This window comes from Lepidochelys kempii, chromosome 1 (genome assembly GCF_965140265.1).
Source record: "Lepidochelys kempii isolate rLepKem1 chromosome 1, rLepKem1.hap2, whole genome shotgun sequence".
Lineage (NCBI taxonomy): Eukaryota > Metazoa > Chordata > Testudines > Cheloniidae > Lepidochelys > Lepidochelys kempii.
In genome coordinates this window covers 60327903-60353861 of record NC_133256.1, presented here as the reverse complement: position 1 = coordinate 60353861, position 25959 = coordinate 60327903, and the positions used below count along the sequence as shown (strand labels likewise).

General features: G+C 42.1%; 1 protein-coding gene across 11 annotated transcripts in view; it reads left to right on the top strand.

Annotated features, from left to right (window-relative positions):
- The first annotated feature begins 3172 nt into the window (after positions 1-3172).
- LACC1 (laccase domain containing 1) overlaps positions 3173-25959 on the top strand; it is a 55110-nt gene continuing 32323 nt past the window's right edge. For 2 of the 11 annotated variants that reach the window (XM_073345191.1, XM_073345201.1), the window contains exons 1-6: positions 8275-8488; positions 12042-12666; positions 15223-15404; positions 15983-16148; positions 18422-18647; positions 19297-19472. In XM_073345191.1, coding sequence (XP_073201292.1) covers positions 12093-12666; positions 15223-15404; positions 15983-16148; positions 18422-18647; positions 19297-19471 — 1323 coding nt within the window. In that variant the 5' untranslated portion in view covers positions 8275-8488; positions 12042-12092 and the 3' untranslated portion in view covers position 19472. Of the gene's footprint in view, positions 3544-6215; positions 6323-8274; positions 8489-9668; positions 9747-12041; positions 12667-15222; positions 15405-15982; positions 16149-18421; positions 18648-19296; positions 20117-20389; positions 25919-25959 lie in introns of those variants that run through there. The other 9 variants (XM_073345183.1, XM_073345172.1, XM_073345136.1 and 6 more) reach the window with 9 other exon arrangements.

Genomic DNA, 25959 nt, shown 5'->3' with positions numbered 1-25959 from the left:
AATAATAGAATACCATTTATATCAATATTTTTGGATGTTTTCCACATTTTCAAATATATTGATTTCAATTATAACACAAAACAAAGTGTACTATGCTCTCTTTATATTTATTTTTATTTTAAATATTTGCATTGTAGAAATAAAAGAAATAGTATTTTTCAATTAACTTTATACAAGTACTGTAGTGCAATCTTTTTATCATGAAAGTTGAACTTATAAAGGTAGAATTATGTACAAAAAATAACTGCATTCAAAAATAAAACAATTTAAAACTTTAGCGCCTACAAGTCCACTCAGTCCAACTTCTTGTTCAGCGAGTCGCTCAGACAAACAAATTTGTTTACATTTGCAGGAGATAATGCTGCCAGCTTCTTGTTTACAGTGTCACCTGAAAGTGAGAACAGGCATTCCTATGGCACTGTTGTAGCTGGCATTGCAAGATACTTACATGCCAGATGCGCTGAAGATTCATGTGTCCCTTCATGCTTCAATCACCTTTCCAGAGGACGTGTGCCCATGCTGATGATGGATTCTTCTCGATAACGATCCAAAGCAGTGCAGATCAATGCATGTTCATTTTCATCATCTGAGTCAGATGCCACCAGCAGAAGGTGGGTTTTTTTGTGATTCAAGTTCTGCAGTTTCCACATTGAAGTGTTGCTCTTCTTCTGAAATCATGCTCCACACCCCGTCCCAATCCAACTTTGGAAGGCACTTCAGATTCTTAAAATTTGGGTCGAGTGCTGTAGCTATCTTTAGAAATTATCTTTAGAAATCTCATTTTGGTACCTTCTTTGCATTTTGTCAAATCTGCAGTGAAAGTGTTCTTAAAAGGAACAACATGCTAAGTCATCATCCGAGACAGCTATAACATGAAATATATGACAGAATGCGAGTAAAACACAGAGTAGGAGACATACAATTCTCCCCCAAGAAGTTCAGTCACAAATTTAATTAACACATTTTTTTAACGAGCATCATCAGCATGGAAGCATGTCCTTTGGAATGGTGGCCAAAGGATCAAGGGGCATATGAATGTTTAGCATATCCAGCACAAAAATACCGTGTAATGCCGGCTACAAAAGTGCCATGTGAACATCTGTTCTCACTTTCAGATGCCATTGTAAACAAGAAGCGGGCAGCATTATCTCCCGTAAATGTAAACAAACTTATTTCTCTTAGCAATTAGCTGCTCAAGAAGTAGGACTGAGTAGACTTGTAGGCTCTAAAGTTTTACATTGTTTTGTTTTTGAGTGCAGTTATGTAACAACAACAAAAATCTACATTTGTAAGGTGCACTTTCACAATAAAGAGATTGCACTACAGTACTTGTATGTGGTAAATTTAAAAATACTATTTGTTTATCATTTTTACAGTGCAAATATTTATAATAAAAATAATATAAAGTGAGCACTGTACACTTGTACACTTTGTATTCTGTGTTGTAATTGAAATCAATATATTTTAAAATGTAGAAAAACATCCCAAATATTTAATAAATTTCAGTTGGTATTCTATTGTTTAACAGTGTGATTAAAACTGTGATTAATTGCAATTAATTTTTTGAGTTAATTGCGTAAGTTAACTGTGATTAAGTGACAGCCCTAATTATATTGCTTATTTACCCCTTTATCCCTTCTTCAGGTAAAACAAAAAATAGAAAAAACTGAAAAAAAGACACAGTAGTAAAACAATCATAGAGAACACAATGTGTTTGTCAGATTGACTTCATTTACAACCATTTATCTGAAGCCTATTGATATTGTTTGTATCACTTCACATAAAGGTTAATTAAAGACAGAAAATCACTGTACATCAAGTAAACTGGCTAAATGCTAAATGCTCTGGAAAAAATGTGCATGAAAGGGGCACATATTAAGGATATCTTCAGTACTAAATTGCAGTCACCAGCACATAATTTAGCCATGAACTGGGTCTGTGGGGAGTACTGGACATGAGCAGCTGCTTTTCCCCCATACAGTTTTGGCCTCATTGCTGTGTATGGACCACGTCGCCATAGCTATATTAGGAGAGCCACTGAGGAGTATTCCATTTTCCAGCATTTTTGTCCACAATAGGAAAATGTAGAGATTTTCCTCTCAGATGATTTCTCTATATCATTTTGAGACATGGGAGGGGCAAGGCTAATGATCAAATACATTTCAATTTATTTTAAATCAGGAAAACAACTATGCCCGCTTCTTTAGGTGAAACTGAATAATAGTGGGACTCCTGAACTCTTGGCCTGTCTACACTCTTAATTCACCCTCTATTCTATTCAACATTACTTTGGCAGCTGCAATTTCTGTGGATAACGTTATCTGTGGCATAAATAAATAGCCTTGAGATTATGGGAGAAGTCCAAATATTATCACACAGGATGGTATTATGAGTCACGATGATATTTTGTGTTTTGCTTAAACCCCAAGCTTCTGAAGTCAGAATCTCAGTGTGTCAGAATCTCAGTTATCATTTTTTAAAGAGTAAGTTTCTGCCCCTGGTGCTTGCAGAGAAAACAAGATCCTTAAAGCCTCAAGAATCAGAAGGCAAATAAAAAAGACCCCCAAATGTATTATTTTTGAAAGAAAAGCTCATGATATTTAAGCCAATCACTTAATTTTTTGAGGCCTGATTCATTTAAAAAAAATTTTTTTTAATGCTTAGGGTTGGCTGTTCTGCAGCCCTGAGAAATTCCCCTGACTGAGGTTAAACAGATCTGCTCCATAGTGTGTGGGAGTCACATTCCCTCTGTGTGACCTTTGCTCCCTGGTGGCTATGTGCAGTGAAAATGTGATGTGTGTTTTGAGCCTTTTACAGCCGGGGGCTGCCCATGGGGTTTGACTCAGGATTAATTCTAATATAGAAATCATCCAGTAAGTGACTAGCATCACTTAGTATCGCCCTCAGAGGCAGTGCTCGCCCACTGAGGGGCCCTGAGCAGGAATATTTCCCCGCTCCCCCCGCATCCTAATAATTAATAGGGGGCCCTCTTGAGCTGCTTGGGGCCTTAGGCAATTGCTCAGTCTGTTTATGCCTAGCGCTGGCCCTGATGGCCCTGGAGAAAGGTTTTGTGAGAGCCCTTCTGAAGGGAGGGGCGTGACAGGAAAGTGGGGCGTGGTGTACAAATTAAAGCCAATGGGCGTGCCCCCCCTTTCCACCAGGCAGTGGGGAGGAGCTAGAGGTTGTGGCATTAAAAATAAACCTGCAAACAAAGAAAAGGGAGGGGGGAGGTCACCTGCAGTGCCCCAACCAACCCCTGTGCACCTTTGGGTGAGGGAGGGGGAAGCAAAGGAAACTGCTGTGGCGGGCTCCCCCTCAGCGTCACACAGCCCCAGAGCAGGGCCTGCTGCCGCCTGCTCCCTCAGGGCAGGAAGCCTGTGGTGGCCGGCCCCTGCCATGGCTAGGGAGTGTCTCTAAAGAGGAGCGAAATGAGAGAGAAGAATCGACACAGCTGAAGGGAGCGTCTAAGCAGGAGAGAGCCGACAGGGAGACAAGGAGGTAAAGGGGACATGCAGTATTGCCAACTTCAAGAGATCACAAATTGTGAGTCGGACCCTCCAAAATCTTGGGATTGGCTCAAAAAATCATGGGTTTCAGAGTAGCCGCCGTGTTAGTCTGTATCCGTAAAAAGAAAAGGAGGACTTGTGGCACCTTAGAGACTAACAAATTTATTAGAGCATAAGCTTTCATGAGCTACAGCTCACTTCATTGGATGCATACAGTGGAAAATATAGTGGGGAGATTTATATACACAGAGAGCATGAAACAATGGGTGTTACCATACAGACTGTAACAAGAGTGATCAGGAAAGGTGAGCTATTACAAGCAGGAGAGCCGAGGGTGGGTTGGGGGAGAACCTTTTGTAGTGATAATCAAGGTGGGCCATTTCCAGCAGCTGACAAGAATGTCTGAGGAACAGCGGGGGGGGCGGGGGAGAGGGGGAGGAATAAACAAGGGGAAATAGTTTTACTTTGTGTAATGACCCATCCACTCCCAGTCTTTATTCAAGCTTAAGTTAATTGTATCCAGTTTGCAAATTAATTCCAATTCAGCAGTCTCTCCTTGGAATCTGTTTTTGAAGTTTTTTTGTTGAAGAATAGCCACTTTTAGGTTTGTAATCGAGTGACCAAAGAGATTGAAGTGTTCTCCGACTGGTTTTTGAATGTTATAATTTTTGACGTCTGATTTGTGTCCATTTATTCTTTGATGTAGAGACTGTCCAGTTTGGCCAATGTACATGGCAGAGGGGCATTGCTTGCACATGATCACATATATCACATTGGCGGATGTGCAGGTAAACAAGCCTCTGATAGTGTGACTGATGTGATTAGGCCCTATGATGGTGTCCCCTGAATAGATATGTGGACACAGTTGGCAACGGGCTTTGTTGCAAAGATAGGTTCCTGGGTTAGTGTTTTTGTTGTGTGGTGTGTGGTTGCTGGTGAGTATTTGCTTCAGGTTGGGGGGCTGTCTGTAAGCAAGGACTGGCCTGTCTCCCAAGATCTGTGAGAGTGATGGCTGAGGTTGATGGTGGGATGGAAATTGTTGAAATCATGGTGGAATTCCTCAAGGGCTTCTTTTCCTCAAGGGTCCAGATGATGAAGATGTCATCAATGTAGCGCAAGTAGAGTAGGGACATTAGGGGATGAGAGCTGAGGAAGTGTTGTTCTAAGTCAGCCATAAAAATGTTGGCATACTGTGGGGCCATGCGAGTACCCATAGCAGTGCCACTGATTTGAAGGTATACATTGTCCCCAAATGTGAAATAGTTATGGGTGAGGACAAAGTCACAAAGTACAGCCACCAGGTTTGCCATGACATTATCGGGGACACTGTTCCTGACAGTTTGTAGTCCATCTTTGTGTGGAATGTAGGTTATTTCCCCTCCCACTGTTCTTGTAAAGTGCTGGAAATGGCCCACCTTGATTATCACTACATAAGTTCCCGCCCCCCCCCCCCCCGCCCCCACTCTCCTGCTGGTAATAGCTCACCTTTCCTGATCACTCTTGTTACAGTCTGTATGGTAACACCCATTGTTTCATGGGTGTATATAAAATCTCCCCACTATATTTTCCACTGTATGCATCCGATGGAGTGAGCTGTAGCTCATGAAAGCTTATGCTCTGATAAATTTGTTAGTCTCTAAGGTGCCACAAGTACTCTAAAAATCATGACATTTTTAAAAAAGATGATATTGTGTTTTTTAGGCCAGTCTCTTGATTTTTGGGGAAAAAAACAACAAAAAACACCTGGCTCGTCCCCAGGGTTTGTGCCTGTGACAGTTTTGCCTACTCTTCCACATATACCAGATAAGGTCATTTTGGCCCATGCTGCAGGTGCTCTCACCCCCACATCTGCCCGTCTCTTGCCCAGTAATTAATCCTGTCCTCCAGATGCCCATCAGTTCAGTCCCCCAGTCCCCATCATCACCACCCTATCAGTTCAACCCCCCTACTCTATCGACCCCACTGACTCAGTTCACCCTCCCAGAACTCACCCCATCTGCTCAGAACCCACCATCAATACAGCCCCTCCACCCCATCAGTCCCCACCCCTCCTCACTTAAGCCCCCTCAGGAAATCCCCAGGCCATAGTTCAACCCTCCCAGCCTCATCTCTGCTCTTCTTAGGGTTCTTCACCCCCCCCCCAAGGCCTGGGGGGCTACAGTAAGGTCCCCTCTCCCACTTCCCTGGCTTACAATGGGGAGCCCCAGCCACCCGGGGCTTACAGCAATTTCTAAGTAAAATTAAGCCTTATTCATGATCTATTGAGAGAACTCTCAAATATCAGAATTTGGGGAAAAAATCCTGACATTTGAGAGTTCTATCGTGAGATCATGAGTGGGGCTTAATTTTACTTAGAAAGCGCATCTCTCATGATAAATTCGCGAGAGACGGCGTGTCTGGATGTGCTGGCAAACAAAGAAGGAAAGTGGAAGGGAAAACCAAATAGAAGTATCTGCAAATGACGAAAAGGGTTGTGTAAGAATTAAAACAAAAGGGAGTGTGGGGGTGGAGGAGAGAGGACAAAATAAAGGGAGTAAGCAACTTATTAAGGCAGAAGATATGAACAGCTACAGGACTCCTTTGCAAGCCCTAATTTAGGGGTGGGGCTGAGATTCCTGGCTGTGCAGTCAGGCCCATCAGGAGCTATGTGCGGCCCAGTACATCTTGTTCACTGGGGCCCCACCCTCTCCCTTTCCCCTCTATTTACAGATGTGTTGGGGGCCACCCTGAGCTCAGGGCCCTGCTACAATTGTCTCCCTCTCATCTCACCAGCACTGCTCAGTGACCTGTGCCTTAGGAGACTGCTGCAACTTAGGGTACGTCTGCACTGTGAGCTGGATGTATAAATTCCAATCACTGCTTGCGCAGTAAAAACAAAAGGGTAGCTGCAGCAGCAGAAGGGTCTAGACACCCCAGGTGTGCATGAGTATCTTGGATGGGATTGTACCCAGGGTTGGGTAGCCTCTGCTCCTTTATTAGACTCTTTTAGTCTAATTTTAGTACTCTAGCTCTATCAGAGGTAGTGAGGGCATGTTTCCTTAAGCTGGACATTACATTTTCAGCTCAAAGTATAGCCATACCCTTAGAAAAATTAGGTCAGGGCTTTCTAAGTTACCCAATGGGCTTCTCCAACCCCCAAAACACCCCAGGCTCAGCTGGGCATAAAGGTGTATTAAAACCACCTTAGCTCACCCCACCTGCTACCCCACCCCATGGGCTGTCAGTCTTGTGCTACATTTCCTAGCCTGCATCCTCACTGTAAAAAGGACAAGTTACCTGTCTGAGTGAAAGCAGCACCTGGGCCTTGGCCTAAACCCCCAGCTGTGCCAGCTAGCCCAGGTTTAAAGCACCATTAAACTTGTGTGAGGGGATTTTGTGTGTGGATGGGAGTGGGATTAGGGGCAACATGTAAGAGTCCAAGTTAACTCGGCAGCGAAGACATACATAGAGGGACAGCACAGACTCTCACCCTGATTTTCTAGAAACTTGTGTAAAATGTGGGTTTAGGGGAATGTTTTTGTTTATGTTTTCTAACATGAAGGTGTATCTGTTCCTAATTTTAACTGTCTTATTAATTAGGCTTTCACATTTCCAGTAATAAGCAAGGTAGTTTGTTTGCAATGCAAAAAATGGAAAAGGTCATGCTTTTGTCATTGCAACCCTCAAATGTGAAGGTTTATATCCCTACAATTTTTATCCTACTTAATTTAACTGATGGTATCATTATCTGTATAAATGTCTATTTTTTTAAAATCATGCTAAGCTCTTTGGTTCCATGTTGCCTTGTGGTAACAAGTTCCTTAGCTTAACTAATTCATTGTGTTAAAATGTGAGTATTTTTAAAATCAGTTTTAAAATTTGATGGCATTCATTGTAAATTGCTGAGAACATCAGCTTCATTGGCTTCTCCTTGTTCTTCAGTTATGAAAAAGGATAAATAGGAGGACCTGATTTTCCTTCCCAACACCATGCATCATTTTATACAATAATACCATGTTCCCTGTTACTCTTCTCCTCTTCAGACTAAACACAATATTTCAGGTGGTGAAGTAATATCAATTAATATCATGTCACTATAATATTTTTGGTATTATTTTGTATTCCATTATTTTTATTTCTTAACATCTTTTTTGCCTCTTTTGCTGCACTCTCACCAGCTGTTCCCATGGTGTTTTCTACTTTTATCATAGTTTTATTTTCTGTACTTTTCTTCAGATACCATACACAATCTGATTGTTGGCTGCAGATTGCTGGAAATGGTTTATTCTTGTGGCCATGCTAATGTACCAGTGAAGTTAAAAATTTCTGAAGGGCTCACAGGAATAATTGGCTCTCATGAAAATGAAAAAGCACTTCCTGTTTTTAGTGACGCCTTTTAAAAATATTGCATGTTTTGCAGTGCCTCTAAGCTTCCTTAGCTCTGTTCCTGTGGCCCCTTTTCTCTTTCAGTAATTTTGAGTTAACTTTCTGTGGCTGTTCCCTTCTTGATTTACTGCCAAACCTCTCCGTCGAGCAGGGAGTTATACTATAGCAGAGAGGAATTCTTTATCTTCTGTGCTGCCTTTCTCTCCACTCCATGTATTTATTTTCTTATTTGGGGGTCCAGCCATTTCTGAGGCTATGTGAAGCTTCATATACATGAACAGAACCCTCGCAGAGGCACATATCATTACAACGAGTTGCTGCCTAGAACTGGTATGGCAGGGTTAACACTGCTTCCTGGTTTTGTATTACCCTAGGAATTAATCATGTTAGTGCCTTTGAGTACCCTTTGGGATTTCCTGTGTACAGTGACAGTAGCAACTCAGGGCCTCAGGCAGAGAAAAGGTGGGTTTCCCCCACTCAGGTCTCACCTAGAAGGGGATTTCCATCTTGCACAAATCTACTGCACGACTTGCAATTATGCAGATATATAAGGCTCATAACAGTATGTGGGTATTTTGTGTGATCTCTCGGGAGCTGCAAAAGGATTGTCCACCTCTGTAAGTAAATAGCTGTACTTACGTCTTTGAGCTTATATTTATTTATGGAAACTCTATGTACTTTGTATTTTGTAACTGTAAATGCTAATTTCTGGCTCTTTTACACACATAAATATTCCTAAATGAAGAGTGGTTTCTACATTTCGATGGCATTCTGCTTGTTGATCTATAGTGATTTATTAAAAGTGTTGTGTGGAACTTTCAACACCCTCCGTATTTTTTCTGGAGTTGATGCATGTCTTCACTTATTAGTAATCTCACATAAGATGTTAAATACTTTCTGGCTTTTTTATCTCTTTTCAAAACTGCACATATCTCTTTACATCTCAAAAAAGAAAATAAGAGAGATAGATAAGATCCAAAGGAGGTCAATGTGGGGAAAGTGGCAGTCTTTGCTAGTCCAAAACTGGGAATATATTCAGTTTATTTTCATTTTCAGATTTCAGTTTAATTTTCTGGTAAATTTTCTTCATGATATTTTTCTATTCTGACCTGGCTTTTTTTTCATTTTATGTTTCTTTTCTCTCTTTTCCTTTTCCTGTCAGTTCCCACCATTCTTTATCATTTTATCCTTCCTTTCTTTTCTTTGGATGGGGTCTGTAGCATGGGTTCTGCTTATCATCCAGCTTTGTGTACTGAGTGTTTCAGAGGGTGTACAGAAGAGAGTGAATTTGCAGGTTTGGTCTTCAAACCTGCATGAATTTTCAGACTTTAACCGTGCACTGTAATGAACTGCTCTCTAATAAATATTTTCTGATGAAGGAATTGGCAGTTGCATATTCTGAGGAGCGTTGGGATTTTCAAGCTAAGATATTTCAGACTTCAACAACCATGATACATTATAGAGAACCCAACATACTGCTTTGCTTGGCACACAATGTGCTGTATAGCAGTACCCAGTGTTTTGTGAATATCTCAAGAAGCAGTCATCAAATTCCACTCTAATGTAAACAAAATGTTGTATTTGCAATAAAAATAATGCCAGTGCAACACCATTGATTCTGATGGAGATATAAGATGCAAAACTGGCTAAATGCACTAGTGAATCAGCCTCATTATGTCCATTTGTGCACAGCCTCATAATTGCCCTAATGGATTTCTTTCTGTATACGCACATCTTAATGATTGTGCTGGTAGATATTTCTTCTTCAACAGGCATCCTCCCTCCCTCATTTTACAGGTGGTGTTTTCTTTAGGAAGGAGGGAAGATGTGGGAGTCAGTGACCCCTGCTCGCCCTCCCCTACTCATATATATGAGGTAAGAGGGAGTTGCAGTTTTCTGTCTTGTCCCAGAGAAGTTTCCTTTTGTGGGGTATGATGTTGCCTGTAATTCAACTGGGATCTTCTGATGGCAGACAAGCAAGGCACTCTCCATTGGGAGCCAGCAGGGCAAGGAAGATGCCTGCTGCAACTGCCACCTCATTATTGCTGCTTGTAACTTAAGCTACCGTTCTGAGTTCTCTGGTGACAGCTGTTGGGTCTGTGGTCTTGACCTGTCTCACGCAGTTTCATCAGCAAGCAGATTTCCCTAGTAGGTGTCATCAGTTGTATGTAATAATAGTCCTAGGGAGATTGAGAGTCATAAATCCCTTGACAGACACTGTCACCGGCTGTCAGATTTTGATCATGAGTCCTAGCTTATTTCAAGTAGACCAGTCAAGTCCTCTGCATCTGATAGCAAGAATGAAATCTTTTATGTATTCTGTACACAAAGAGAAAACAGGCACTTTTAATCAGGATGACTTTAAATTCCGTTTGAGGGAAACAAAAATAAAGAAGGAACAAAATGGAAGTCCCCATGAGAGACAGAATGAGTACAGGATGTTTCTTCGTAACACCTTGTGACGATTTGGGGAATCTGTCTACATACAATTTATGAATCCTGTTTGAGATTATGAACTCTGTATGTATCTTTAGCAAACTGCACACTTCATTTTGATTGTAAGGCTAGTCTGGCTTCTCTGGGGTTTTTTACTTCCATTTTGGGATGAAATTCCAAGAGGTGATAACCCAGGGCTAGCAATGGAAGGTTAGTCTTCTATTCAAATGGGAAAACCCTGGAAAAAAGAAGGTGGCAAAACCAAGAAAACCTGGTTCTGCCAGGAAGCCTAGTATTCAGGCAACAGATCACCTGGTGGTGGACTTTGAACATCTGACAAGGTCACATGACAGAGGAAACTGCAACTTTATAAAAAGAGGACTCTCAGTAGCCATTTTAGAAAGAGGGGGAAGAGACCAGAAGCAGAAAGCAATGCTCTGCAGAAACAGAAGGGTGAGGATCCTGGATACCCTAGAGCAGCTTTAGCAACCTGAGGACCCCAATTTTGATTTTTAAAATGTTGCGGACCCCCAAGCTCCACCCTGCCCCACCTCTTCCTGCCTCAGCTCCACCCCTGCCCCAAGGGAAGCTTTAGAGTACACAAATCCAGCATGGTGGGATCCAAACACAGCAACCTGGTGAGTGTTCAGCAGGGGGAGTTCCGCTAGGACTATGACACACCAGCTTTGAAAAAGGTGACAATGAAAACCAGGAATGTTCTTCATTTGTCATGTGGATTTGGAGCCAGGTTTCAGTGTCCTCCAGAGCAGGGGTTCTCAACCTTTTTCTTTCTGAGCCCCTCCCCCGAACATGCTATAAAAACTCCATGGCCCGCCTGTGTCACAGTAACTAGTTTTTTGCATATAAAAGCCAGGGCTGGTGTTCGGTGGTAGCAAACAGGGCAATTGCCTGGGGTCCCGTGCTACAGGGGCCTCTGCAAAGCTACATTGCTCAGGCTTCAGCCCCATATGGCAGGGCTCAGGGTCCTGGGCCTCAGCCACATGTGGTGGGGCTTCAGCTTTCTGCCCTGGGCCCCAGCGAGTCTAATGCTGGCCCTGCTTGATGGACCCCTGAAACCTGCTCGTGGGCCCTCAAACCGCTGGTTGAGAACCACTGCTCCAGAGGATGCAATTAACAGAGAGGCACCAACTGCTTCATGGAGCTGTACCTCAAGTTCACCTTAGAAGCTGTATTTGGGAGGAAAGGAATCCAGGTCATTAAAATGCATTTGTGAAAGCCAGATTATATTGTGTGCCATACTTTTAACATCTCAGATCTGGAGAAACACAAAAAGAATGCAGAAGGGAGATTTAAACAAAAGCAGAACAATTCCCATCTCTTTTAGTTCCCTTTTGCTCTTCACACTGGATGCAATGGAAAATATATTTGAAATTACATTACTTTTCAGTATGTTAATTCCTCTAACCACTAAACAACAAATAATAAGTTTCAGAGGAACAGCCGTGTTAGTCTGTATTCGCAAAAAGAAAAGGAGTACTTGTGGCACCTTAGAGACTAACCAATTTATTTGAGCATGAGCTTTCGTGAGCTACAGCTCACTTCATCAGATGTTTCCACGGTAAACATCTGATGAAGTGAGCTGTAGCTCACGAAAGCTCATGCTCAAATAAATTGGTTAGTCTCTAAGGTGCCACAAGTACTCCTTTTCTTTTTGCAAATAATAAGTTGTAACTTTGCTTATTTAGACTTATAATGTTCTCTTTTTCTTTGAAGGTGTTTTATTCAATATCTGGTACCTTTAGGACTCCTTAAATCATCTGGAAGATGGCAGAAGCAGTAGTGATTGATCTGTTCAGTCTACAAATGAACTCACAAAATAATGGCGTTCAGAAGTTATTATGTAGCACACTAGAAAGGATTGAAAAACACTTCTCTGCCAGTGCTCCATTTGTTTACATAATGTGCTACCAAACTCCGAGAAGCGAAAGGAGCAGTGAACAAGATTCGTTACTTAAAGTAATCAGCGGTTTTCAGATTCTGAAGAAAGGAATTGAGGTTGTGTGCATGACAAGTACAGCTGCTGCCTTGTACACCATTAAACAAAAACTAGATGAAAAGGATTTAAGCATCATTAAAATCATTTTACCAGTACAAAGGAAAGCTTTAATGGAAGTGTTTATAGACCACCTATTCACTGCTGTTTACCAGTTCCAGTTTGAGGATTTTGGGGTGGATTGTGAAGGAAACAATCTCCAACAAATAGCTGAACCTCAGAGTGACATACAAACACTTTCTGCCCCTGAGATGGAACTCGTCAGGCGTGAGATTCAGACATTCTTGGAAAGTCTGCCAGCCCTGAAAGGGAAGCTTACCATTCTAAAATCTTCCTTGATCCCAGGTAAACTGGAAAACAGATTTTATGGATTTTTTAAACCTATTTCATTCAGTTTTCAGTTTACGGATTCTTCTACTTCAGGGGTTAGTAACATGAAGTCCTAGGCATGAAATTTTCACCCCCAAAATGTCTCTCTGCTGCTGTGATATCCCTATAGCCAGCCAGGGGAGAAGTCCCCAGTGCAGACATCAGATAAGATAGCCATAGATTGTCCTATGCAGCCCCCCCTTGTAAGTCCAGGCACAGGGGGCATAGAAGGGGCCTAAAGAGGTAGGCCTGTAGCACTCTGCAGATTCTCAGTGGCACTGCTGAATAACTTAGATCAGTCCCACAGGATGCCTAAATCACACTGGAGCAGTCCAGAATTGGGAAGGAGCAAATGTGGCTTAAAGAATGGCACAACATAGGTTACGATTCTGTGTGTTCAGTGTTAGTGCTGACGCAGAAAACAGAGACACCATCTCAGCTGATGGGGTCAGTAGCAGTGATTCTTATGGGGAAGAAACAAAAAGCAAACACCTCTCTGAGTGGAGCCATAGAGCACAATGCTCCCCTTAATCTAACTGCTCTCCATCCCAGCGCTTGTGGGCTCTAAGCAGCCAAATGAGGGCTGTGTCTTGTGTTGAAGTTCTGGGTGGGAAGGGTGGGCAATGGGTTCCCTTTACCCTGCTCTGCCAGCACTCACACCTTTCATTTAATTAAATCTTTGGATATTGTTTTTTCCTGCACTATTGGAGGGGGGCATCTCATGGTTTAGATAAAAACAACCTTCTTACTTCATATTCCGACTACTTGAAATGACACTCCCCAAGTCAAAGAACTGAATTGTTGGAAGATCTCTATCTGGCTATATCCTGTATCTGTTTGGATGTTAAGATAACAAATATCTTCAGAAACACACCCACTATATGCCTTAGCCAGTGAGAAAATCAGTTATGCCTTACAGTAATGGTTCAAAGACTTACTACCTCATTTTTCTGTATGTACATTATTCCCAGCTTGAGAAGAGGGATTTTTCAACCTGAATTTTCCTTGAATTCTTCCATCGGGCCGACAGGAGATTATAGCACAGCATCCCTTGTGGCAGAGGAGTTAGAGGTTGTAGAGAATGCACTGGGAATTCTTTATTCAGGGTGCCTGGTCTCTCACTCTCTCAGTCACATGTACAGACACTTTGTAATTCTCCTTATCTATCTAGGTCACAGATACAAGCCTGGTCTTCACCTAAAACTTAGGCCGACCTAGCTATATCACTCATGGGTGTGAAAAATTCACTCCTGTGGGGGACGTAAGTAAGCCAACCTAAGCCCTGATATAGGCACTTCTAGGTTGATGGAAGAATTCTTCTTGTGACCTAGCTAGCACATCTTGAGGGGGTGGATTAACTACAACGATGGAAACACTCCTTGTGTCACCATAGCACATCTGCAGCACCATAGATGTGTCGCTGTGGCATCTGTAGTGTAGGCATACCCACAGTCCAGTGGCATAGATAGGAGTGGAAATTTGGGTGGGCCCCAACTTTCTGGTGGACGGGCAATGACAGACTGCTAGCTCAACTTCTCCCCCAATGCTACACCCTATTCCTAGCCCTGGTGCCCCAGACATAGGACTTCACCTGCCAAGCTGGGCACGTATATGGGGCGGCTCAGAAAATGTCAAGGCAGAGCTGCCAGAGTGTAACTTTCTGAAGGGTGGGCGCATAGCTCCATCCCGGATTTCAGGTGCCTGAGTGACTTTCTGGGCTGCTGTGGCAGCACTATACCCCTGCTCAAATTTGGGTGAACCTGGATGCTAAGTGTGTGGGCCGTGGCCCACCCAGGCCACCCGTGGCCATGCTCCTGCCACCGCCTTTTCTGCACATTGTCACCACACATATCCATCTAAGTCTTGGCTTGGGTGAAGCAACCATGGAATGGATTTTTATTACAGAACAAGGAGTGGGTCTCCCTGCACATATCCACCTAGCAGAAGATTGATTCTCCCTAAACCTGCAGTTCCTTAGAGATCTCTAGTGGAGGGAAGCACCATTTGCCCAAAGATCGCTTGACACTGCCCTGGTGCTCAGCTCCCCACCCAGGTTTCTGTGGTTCCTGGACAGTATTCCACCTCTTGGAGCTGTGTGCCAGGAACCCCTCCACAGCAGGTGCTCCCAGAAGTCTCTTCAGAGGAGGAGTTGCTAGAGACTTGGACAGCAGTAATTTGCTTGGGTTTACCCTGGAAGTTGGGAGAGGGTGATATTAGATCTAGCAGAGAGCCTGCTGCCTCACATCCCTTGACCTGGAGCTCTGTGGAGTCCAGGGGTAATGTGGTCACAGGGAACATGATCTTGTCCTGGCTCTTATTCACTCCATGCTTTATCCTGGCAAGAGTCACAGTCTTTCTCACTTGTTCTCACAGAAGGAGAAGGGAGCATGGGATCCTTGTTTTTAAATGTCATCATTAAATAAGAATCAGCCATCCAACAATCTGACTGGCTCATACCAATTCCATTTGGCAGAACCTGGTATAATTTTCAGGTTTCTCGTTTGTTTCCAACAAATTCTCTCTCTTCACCAGGTCACATCTTCCTACATGGGTTCACCACGAGGACAGGTGGAATCTCTTATATACCAACACTCAGCTCCTTCAACCTCTTCAGCAGTTCCAAGCGGAGAGATCCAAAGGCTGTGGTTAAAGAAAATCTACGTAGGTTAGCTAATGCTGCAGGTTTTGACCCAGAGACATTTCACAGTGTGAAGGTATGTTATCAGATACCAATGGACTCCTATATTAACTAATCAGAGCTTGCTTTGTGTAGCAGTGAATGTTTTGTTTTTTTAACTATGCATTAATCTTCTCTTTCCTAGCAAGAGATTATAAGTGGTAGGACAACTTTTTAAGACAGTTATTGTGACAGTTTATCATGATGAAACTGTCATCATAGTTGTCAACACACTTGGTACTATATAGAGAGGAAGACCCAGTCCCTCTCCCAAGAAGTTTGTTCTAATAGATCATACAGTTAGTTCAGTGATATAATACAATATATGACCAGATAAAGATCCAAAATCAAAGCGGTGCAGATATCTTTTTATTTAAAAAATTCATTTCTTTCTTAGGCGGATGGGTTGCTCACTAGAGGTGTGTTTTAAGAAGGGATCTCAATGCAAAGACAATAGTTGTTTGTTGAACAAGAAGAGGGATGGAGTTCTAAACATAAGGGTTGGCCTGACGAGGGTGTGAACAAGAGAGTTGGAGAAAAGGCATTGAGCAAAGTATGAATTAATTTTTTTTTCACTGCCTTATGACTGTGCTTCATCTGTCTTTGTACTGACAGGTCAATCATGCCAGTGATGTTTGGATTATGGGAAAGCCCCAGCCTGACAACTATGATGGAATAGTAACGAATCAGCAAGATGTTACGATCGCAGCTCCCGGGGCTGACTGCATACCTGTGCTTTTTGCTGATCCTGTCAAAAAAGCATGTGGAGCTGCTCATTCTGGTAAGGGCATCTAGTATTCAGTTCTCATAAGCAAAGTAATATAATACTAGGAGAGTACTGGGAATGGATCCCTTGTGTAGTAAACGGGATTAATAATCAAGTAGTAAGTGAGTGAAGGATTCCAAACTGAATCCCTTAACTCTTCCTTTCCAGGCTTCCTAATATACTTCTTTTTCAAAGATGTAGAATTCTTCCAAAGAGCATGTAATAGTTTGGGAGTTAGCCGAACTCCAGTCAAACACACTTGCAACTTTAACTGTTTCTAATGAGGTTTGTGTTTGTGAATTGCCCACTTTTTGATGTGAGCATCAAACATTTCAATCAGATTGTGCTGGAGATCCATGGATCAAATAGCTCTTAGAAGGCCCATCAGAGTGTAGCTCCCCTCTGCAGGCTTTATACATACAGAAAGAGTGTATGTGTGTAGGGAGCAATACCGGGTGTGTGTGGGTGGGTGTTATATGTGTGGGGGAAATGAGTGGTGACGGAAACGAAGCGGGGATAAAAGGGAAGCTTTTATTCACATTGAAAATTTTAAGAGGTTGAAGTTTTATATCTAGAAATGTTAGGTGTTAAAAATTTAACGTGGATAAGAGTTTGTGCATTGCTCTGTCCCTTTCTATGTTGCCCCTCAGTTACCTGCTTCCCGCTTCCTGACTCCCAAGCTGCTCTACCCTGTCCATTCTCTGCCAGTCTCCTGTGCCCTCTCCATCCACCCCCTCCATCTGCTTCACCCTCCCATTCCAAGACCAGGTAATGAATGTGTCACCCAATCCCTTCTCCAATCCACATGCCTTGTATTATATCATATCCCTCACCAGTCACATATTCTTTCCCCCTCTCCATCCTCCTTGCACTCCCCAAATCCATGCCTGAAGTCAGTAGCAGGTCAAATTATTTTCATAAACATTTACAAACAGCTTTAAACCTTGCTCTGTATACCCTTAAATACCATTCTGTGGCCCAGACTGTAGCCAGGGGTCACAGAAAAGAAGGGGAGAAAAAGAAACAAAATACCTTAGTCTCTACTCAGGACCGTCCCTAGACATTTTGGTGCCCTACACAGCCTCCTACCCTCCCCCCCGTGGAGGCCTGGGGCCACACACACACCCCGCAGGGCTGGGGCTGGCTCCAGGCCTCCGTGGACGGGGGGGCAGGAGTAGGCTTGTGGGGCAGAGGGGAAACCACCCCCCAGTACGAGCTGGCAGAGTGGAGCAGGTTGGGGTTGGGTCGATCCACTTCTTGCCACCCAGTGAGTGCAGGGCAGGCCCAACCCCGCACTCATGGGGCAGCAGGAGGTACAGTGACCCGGCCCCAGCGCGCTCCACTCTGCTCCCCTGGCTCCCAGCCTTGGGACTTGGGGGGCAGGGGGGAAATGCTCCCCAGCACTTGCTGACAGTGTGGAGTGGGCTTGGGCCAGTTCTCTCCACTTCCCGCCACCCGGTGAGTGCAGGGTGCGCCCGACCCCTGCTGGAGTCCCCCGGGTCGTTGCTCAGGGGAAGAGGCAGGGCTGGGCGGAGCAGGGGCGGGGGCCATGAGGCAGGGGCAGCTTTTCTGGGCGGCTCATCTGGTAGCAGGATCAGGCTGGCCACCGGAGCAGCACGCAGCTGTGTAGGGCACCAGGAAATCTGGGGCAATTTGGCGAACTTTACATATGGGTAAGGATGGCCCTGCCTCTACTTTAAGGCACACTCGGCTCTGTACAAAGCCTGTCTTGAGCTCTGTGTAAGGAACAGGGAGTCAGAGCTGGGCTTTCTTTCTTGCAGCCCAAACAATCCTGGCATGCAGCACAGTTTACACTTGCTTCAGCCAAGTAGTACAGATAAGGAGATTTTTTTAATATAAAATGTTTTTTCCCTTCTATTTAAATAATATTTTTCCACGGTGCTGTCATGTGAGATTGTAAAGAAACCTTGACAGTGTTTAACCCATGAGATATTGCAGCACAGAGGAACAGTGAGGTGTAATTGAATGGTCTAAAATCAGGGCTGGGAGCAAAGCATTCCTGAGTTCTAAGCCCACTTGTAATGTTGACTTCCTCTGCCCTTGGGCAGTTTAAAGCTCCTTTCTTCTTCAGTTTCCCCATCTCTAAAATGGTAATGCGGCTACTTCAGAAGAATGCTCTGAGGACTGTTAATGTTTGCTAAAAGCTAATTATTCCTCCATGTATTTGGCTTTTAGATCCTTAATAATAATTAATAATAATAATTTTCTGTAAGCATTCAATTCAAAAATAATTTTACAGGATTTTTTCCCCTTATGTTTTTTCTTAGGATGGCAAGGCACTTTGTTAGGAGTTGCTATGGCTACAGTAAATGCTATGATAAAAGAATATGGCTGTAACGTTAAGGATATACTTGTGGTGCTGGGCCCATCTGTTGGACCATGCTGTTTTACACTTCGTCGGGAATCAGCAAAGGAATTTTACAGTCTTGATCCAAAATGTGTCAGACAGTTTGACTCTCCAACTCCCTATATTGATATTAGAAGGGCAACACGGTAAGTCTCATGTGTGTTTTTCTACGCTATAGTTTGTTGTGCTAAGTAGCCTAGGGATGAGGACAAAAGACTGAGTCAAAAGAAATTTAGGTTCTAGTTCCAGTTAGTCACTGATATGGAGTGTGGTCCTACTGGGTAGGAGTTGAGGGCCCTCAGAATTTCATGGGAGCATTGCAGTATCAAGCCCTTAATGAATGAACCTAAGGACGATATTTGCTCACCTTGTGTACTGTTGAATTCCACTTGAAAAACTGGGTGGGGCGGACAAAAGAAATCCCCACTGTCTCCAAGAACACCATGTACTGAACTGAGCTTTTCTGGATAACAACATTACAAGCAAAGTTTTGTTATGTGTTGCCAAAGTATCGAGTTTCCTCTAGCAGCAAGTCAGGACAGAACCAAGTCTTCTAGTTTGAAATATGGCTATATTTCAGCTATTTTATGCCTTAAGAGTAGCTTCTTTGTTCTGTATACATGTTCAAGCTTCAGTATGTGTCCTAAAGAATGAGCAAAACCACTTATTTTAATCTAAGGAAAAATGGTATTAGCACAGTTTATCTTACACTATTGCAATAGCAGTAACACACTGGCTTAAGGAATGTGCCATTTGATAAAATGTTCATCTTTTCTTTTTCTTCCGTTCTTTAAGAATTCTTCTAGAGACTGGAGGGATTCTGCCTCAGAACATACAGGATGATTCTGTCACTGACCACAACCAAAGTCTCACTTTCTGCACAGCATGCCACCCTGATACATTTTACTCTCATGTTCGTGATGGCACTAACTTTGGCACACAGATTGGCTTCATATCGATCAGAGACTGAGGTAACGTCCCTTATCCTTGGGTAGTAACCAGGCAATAACTGTTAGCATTACTTGACATCTTACTCTCCTGATAGTAGGCCTCTCCCCTTTCCTTCAACTGATAAGCGCTGAGGAAGAAGTGGATTTATCATAAAGGATTTGTACCTGTTGGGATGCCTTATTCCTCTGTGGGAGGCGAGACCAGCAGCAGAATTAAAGACCCAAAGACAGGGTTGCATGGGGAAGTTCTCATGGAAAGTGGAGATATGTGGGAACTAGGCCATCCATGCACAACAGCCCCAAACCTTTCTGAATTATACCTGCTGTGATGTTGCACCCCATAAGTCTTTATGGAAATATGCTTATGAATGTATATATGACATAACTGGAATATGTTTTATGGTATATATGCCATGTAACATATCTCTGTAAAGGTTATGATCTACTGAATCTATTCATCCTATTTGTATGCATGTATCATTTTTGTATTCAAAGTTAAGACACAGAATCAGAGGGACATATTGGAGAGGAGATGTTTCTTTTCTATTTTGTATATTTCTTGGCTCTCAGCTCCCCCTGCCTGTATGCTGGGTGGACTGAAATGTTTGAGCTCATTATGAAAGTTGCAAAGGGATCATTAGTAAAACATAACCAAAGTTTCATGATTTGGTTTCTGCTTATTTTTTCCCAATGGATTTTAATTTAAGATGATTAAAGTTCCTAAGCTAGCTTCACTGGACACCAAGTCCTTTCTTAGTGAACAAGGTCAGTTTCAGGCCTGAATAATCAGTGGAATGCAAATTTATACAATTCCAAGTGAGCTTGATGGCGCCTCTCAGCATCTCTGTCTCACTATATCTCATACAATCTGACCAGCAGGAATCCTGAGTTTCCATACATGCATCTAAAATCTCCATTAACTTTCTTTCCCCGGTTAGGCCTTTACAGTTCAAGCGAGGTTCAAAGCTGAAGAAGGTCAGGTGAGAACTCCTCTTGTGATATGGCAATGGATAGATCTCTGTTATAGGCCTGGATAGGTCTATTATTATATTAAACCACCAACTGCTTTCGGCAGCAGTCCCGGAGGTAGATAAAATCTGCAACCATAGCTCCAGTAAACATAGAACATAGTTCTGTTGTTGTTGGGGATGTGGCCAGGTAACCCTCAATAAAGCTCAGAAACTTTCTTATTCTCCCACACTGCTTGTTCTTAGTAACCAATGCTTTCTTACCAGCTTGAGCTTACTCTAGACACTTCTCTGCTTGATCTAAACTCAAGAAAAAAAAGAAACCTGTTTTAACCCCATTATCTGTTCTGCTAGTAAAATCTAAATATGCACCCTTCTTATGCTCCTACTGAAAATGTATCTCTGGACACTATGGTTTCACAATAGACATTGGTCATCATATATGAATGAAAAGAGCCTCCCAGTACTGTAGTCATTTATCTGCCAGGTCCATTACTAGTAGGGTGGCCAGATATCCTGATTTTATAGGGACAGTCATGATTTTGGGGTCTTTTTCTTATATAGGCTCCTATTACCCCCTACCCCCGTCCCGATTTTTCACATTTGCTGCCTGGTCACCCTAATTACTAGGATGATTATAACCTGCAGAGTTCTCTGGCTTACGTCTTGGGGGAAATGTCTGGAAAATCTTTTCTATTTTTCAACCAGTCCCTTGCACGGGCCAGGATAAGTGTTGCCCACTAGGGGGTCAGGGCTCACTCACTCACTCTTTAGCCAGGATAACGCTTTGTTGGAGCAGATCTGTGAAACTGCAGTTTGGTGTTCCAAAGCTACTTTTATAAGACACTGTAAAGTAGACACTTATTATGACTTTGCCAATAGGTCTTCAGCTAAATCATTCCGGCATCTGTGCTTGAAAAGTAATCTGTTCTTTTTGAGGGGCTGCTATTTAGATCCTGGCAAATTAGAGACTTTGCTTGTCCATTTGGAGATAAATTTTTTTTTTTAAATCTGATTCTTATTTGTAAATGGACTTTATGGACAAGGTCAGAATCCACTGACACTATTCTTTAGCTATAATCTACCGGTGGTTTTATTTTGTATGTTTTTCACTTCCTATTTCTCATTCGGACAATCGTTTTCCCTTGCACTGCAGTCTTTCTGGAGAAAGTTCTTTCACTTTTAGTTATCGTTCTCTGTTTTATTTCCCTTAAGGTACCTCTCCCCTCCCCTCTCAGCTTCTGTCTGTAGCTTTAGTACTGTAGCATTTGCAGTTGGGATGTGATTGGCGGTTTAAGATCATTCTGCAGTTCCACCAGGTCACTCATGGCTGCTCAAGCATGATGTTAGAGACTTACGTTGTCGGAAAAATGACCATTTATAAGTAAGAAAAGTATCCAAGTCACAGAACAAGTGCAAAATGAATAGTTCTGCTGAAAATGTGCTCACACTGAGCCTCACAAGCCATTTTTACCATTGTTGTTCATTATTTCTATTACACTACATTACTTAGACTATATTTTAGAGCAGGGGCCAGCTTTTTTGTGTGTTTGTACAGCACCTAGCTTGATGTTCTGCCACCACACAATAAATAAATAATAATTAAGAGATCCCAGCCAAGTCAGCGCCCCATTGCACTAGGCTCTACGTAACATATATTTACATATAATCAAATAAAAGGTGCAGGTAGGACTGGATAACAATAGTCTGAGCATGTTCTTTCACAGCTGTGTGTATAGTTTGTAAGCGTAGAGTTTTTTCTGCTGTTTGTATTAATAAGCAGATCAGTAGTAGCAGCCGAGCCTCACCACCTCTAGGGGAACTTTTAACATGTTTCATAAATTATTCTGACATACTTGTTTAATAATCCTTCTCACCCATTAACTTCTAGTGTGAATTTATAACATTTCTCTGAGCTATTATCAAGTTAGTAAATGGTATTATTAATTATTACTGGGATGTGCTGTGAGGAGAGTGTGAGGATATTATCATACTGAACACTGTCTTCTGTAAATATACCGTATAATTAACATTCAATGCAGCTGTAAATTCTGGACAGAGATTTTCATTTGCATTGATATATTCCAATTATTGAACAGGCTTTGAGAAATGAATGATCAAGTATTATATTAGAACAGCACTGCTTCAGCATTGGACGGTAACCTTCAGGTCTCTGAGGTAGGTGTGTAGATTTTCCTGTGTGGTCTTCTGGTCAGAGCTTGAGAGCTGTAATAGGCTCCAGTCCTCTGTGGATTGAGCAGAGAGTAGCACATGTAATATACACTGACTGATGTAACACACACTGACATATGCACCACAAATTACAACCACTAACATGCCGGAAGGGTTTCACCTTTCCCAGACAGAACTGTATTTCTCACAATGGGTCTTTTCTCCCTTTAATGTTTTTTCCTTCTCGTGCTTATCTTCTGCTATCTTTTTGTATGGTGAAATTCACAAATGCCACACAAAACCCCTATAAACGGAATAAGAGAGCTTCATATGACTGTCCGGAGCAGGTGTTTAAGGAGACAGAATCTACCCTGTGGGGATGCAGTACAGGCTTTGCACAGTCTGTCTTTCTATGCAGCAGCTATTAGACAGGAACCATGTGAGGAGCTATTTGTGCTCTCTCTGACATAGCCCCAGCAGTCCCCTCTAAAACAGCACAGAGCCAGCGTGGAGCCTACCTCCTAAGCACAGGATCTTTGTAAGGGTCCACCAAGCCATACCCCACAGGATGGTTTCACAATGGTCCCCCATTATCAGCCTCAATAGCAAACAAGTCAACGTTCCTAGATTCAGGCTGTGCTGTCCTCATTTCACTTCATGGATCAGTTGCTTTTGAGTAATGCAGTGAGAGAGATGAACTGCATTCGCTTATCCTGAGGCTGCGTGCATTAGCATCATGTGTGCCCTGATTTTGTCCTTTGAGTCCCATAGTCCTTCATGAACATGGATCTCGTGTGTAACAACGTAACAGTACACTACATGGGCATGCTAAATTCTCCATGTGACAGGAAAAATAATGTCTTGCTTTGCTGGAAGGGACATGTGCCTCCAAAGAATCCTGGCAACCCAAGTGTAATACAGTTTAACTGACTTGTGCTTTCCATTTCCAGCAGACATTTACCAGAGTTTTCCAATGAGTGAATAATTTAGGCATTCATTTGAAGTATTTAATTTAAGAATGATTTTAGGCATGTGTATCAAATGCACTCAGGATGTTATAAATTATTATACAGTACTGCACATTTTTGTAACATTAGAAGGTTTCACTTGCTTGTTTTCCCTTTAATATGCAATATACAGTTCTTGGTGCTGGTAGAAAGCATAATTATGTGTTTCCTAATGTCACTCTGAGAAGAATAGGGAGTTAGCCTTTAAAGTAATCTCTCTGATCTTTCATTACAAAATGTTTAATTTACAGTAGCATCACGTGTTACAGGTATTTTGCTGAATCTATTTGTGTGAGTTTTCTCCTTGTAATCCATTCAAAAGAGACCCCAAGAAGAATTTCAGAGGCTTGAGCTATCATGAGCAATGTGGCTGAAATATCTATATTCCACTTTAACAAATGTGACATCATATCTCTAAGGCAACCTGTATTCTGGCAAACATGGGAACAAGGACACTGCATGGATTTCCATTTGGTTCCTGCAACATAAAAGAGATCTGAGACAAAATCAATATGGACTGTGCTAAACTATTAGGATTCATTTTCACAATTAATTATACCTAAGGGAGTGTTTCCTTTATTCTACTGCAAATGTAATTCAGAACTAGTAAATGTTGAATGAGATTGTTTTTCTAGCAGTGTCATCTCTACATTTAGCATAGGATTGCATGACTGTAATGGCTTATAATATAGTAATTTGACATCCTTTATTTTGAAAGTAGGGAACCTAACATAGTACTTGAACATGTCTCTTTTATAATGTGGGCTCTAAGAACTCTTTACATTTAAATATGCATAATTTATTTTTTCTCACCTGATATAATGGCTTTAGGCAGCGTTGTGAAATTTTGCTTTGGCATTTAGTTAAAACAAATGTAATATGTCATTGCCAATGGTACTATAGAAACCTGAGATACGTGCTTCAGTGCTTTCCTCAAAGGCATCTTAAAGGGACTCTCATAGATGTTGTCATAATGAAAACATTTTGTTGATTTTGTCTGAAAGACCCTGGGCCTGATTCCCCTAAACTGATGTAAATCACAAGTTACTCAATTAAAGTCAACATTGTAAAACCCAGTGTGATGAGAGAATCAGGCCCAATGAATGTTTTCAGTTACAGTTCTTTTCTCAACGCTTTATATAATCTGTATTAAAAAGATGATTATACAGATAATTGTGTCTCAGTTCCTTCTCTAGGAAATTGTGGTAGAAATCTTTACGAGAGTTTCAGGAGTTCACCTGAGTTAGGCAAGCCACTTTAGGCTCATGGATGTTTCTTACCAAATCTTCATTTATATCTTGTGCAATCCCCTTGGCTGGTACTACACTGAGAGATTTCTCAAATTTTCCCTCCATTGCACTATTATAACTGCAACTACATCCGTGCTAGCCATGGTGGGAACGCTAACATAGACTGACTATTGGTGTTTATATTGTCAAACCCAGCTTAGAACAAGCATAAATGAGACAAATGTCAAAATACCAGGGTATTTTGGGTAGGAGGGTTTTCAAGAAATGCTCACTATAGACAAGGCCACTGAATTGAGAGCAGAGCATATAAATCAGTAATGAATGTATCTCTTGTTTTTCACAAAATCTAATTGCTAAAAGATAGAAGCAATCTGTTAGGGTATGCAGTCCACCTCCCTGCCAATGCCACATGGTTTGTGGTCTCGTATCTTGTCCATTTGAAGGCCATGTCTACCCTCGCACTCATGTCAGCAAAACTTCTGTTGCTCAAGGGTGTGAAAAAAACCCACCCCGAGTGATGTAAGTTTTTCCGGCATAAGTACTCGTGTGCACAGCGCTATGTCGGCAGGAGATGCTTTCCTGCTGACATAGCTACCACCACTCATTGAGCTGGTTTTATTATGTTGACAGGCGAGCTCTCTCCCATTAGCATAACGCGGCTACACGAGCGCTCTTACAGCTGTGTCACTGTAAGCTTTTAAGTGTAGACATGGCCTAACTTTATATGTTCTGAAATGCAGGACTGTCATCTGTTCCTCTTAGGAAGCCATTCCACACTATTAATACAGCACTCTGTCAGAAACTGTGACATTCAACTAAAGTTTCTTTTTTACTTTCTATTGTTTCTAGAGCTGGCAAAATAGCTGAGAGAACAGGTTTCCGTTGTAAAATGAAGTGCAGTTGAATTAGAAATGCTGAATGAAATCATGTCAATGTTGTCATAATTTTGTTTTGGAGAAAAAAAGAGTGTGTGGTGGGGAGAACTCTGACAATGTCAAAATGTCCCATTTCAAGGTTTTTTTAAATAAAAAGTTTCAGATTTTCCTTTTGAAACAACTTTTTGTTTAGAATTTATTTTGTATTGTATTATGTATTATAATATAATCTAAAA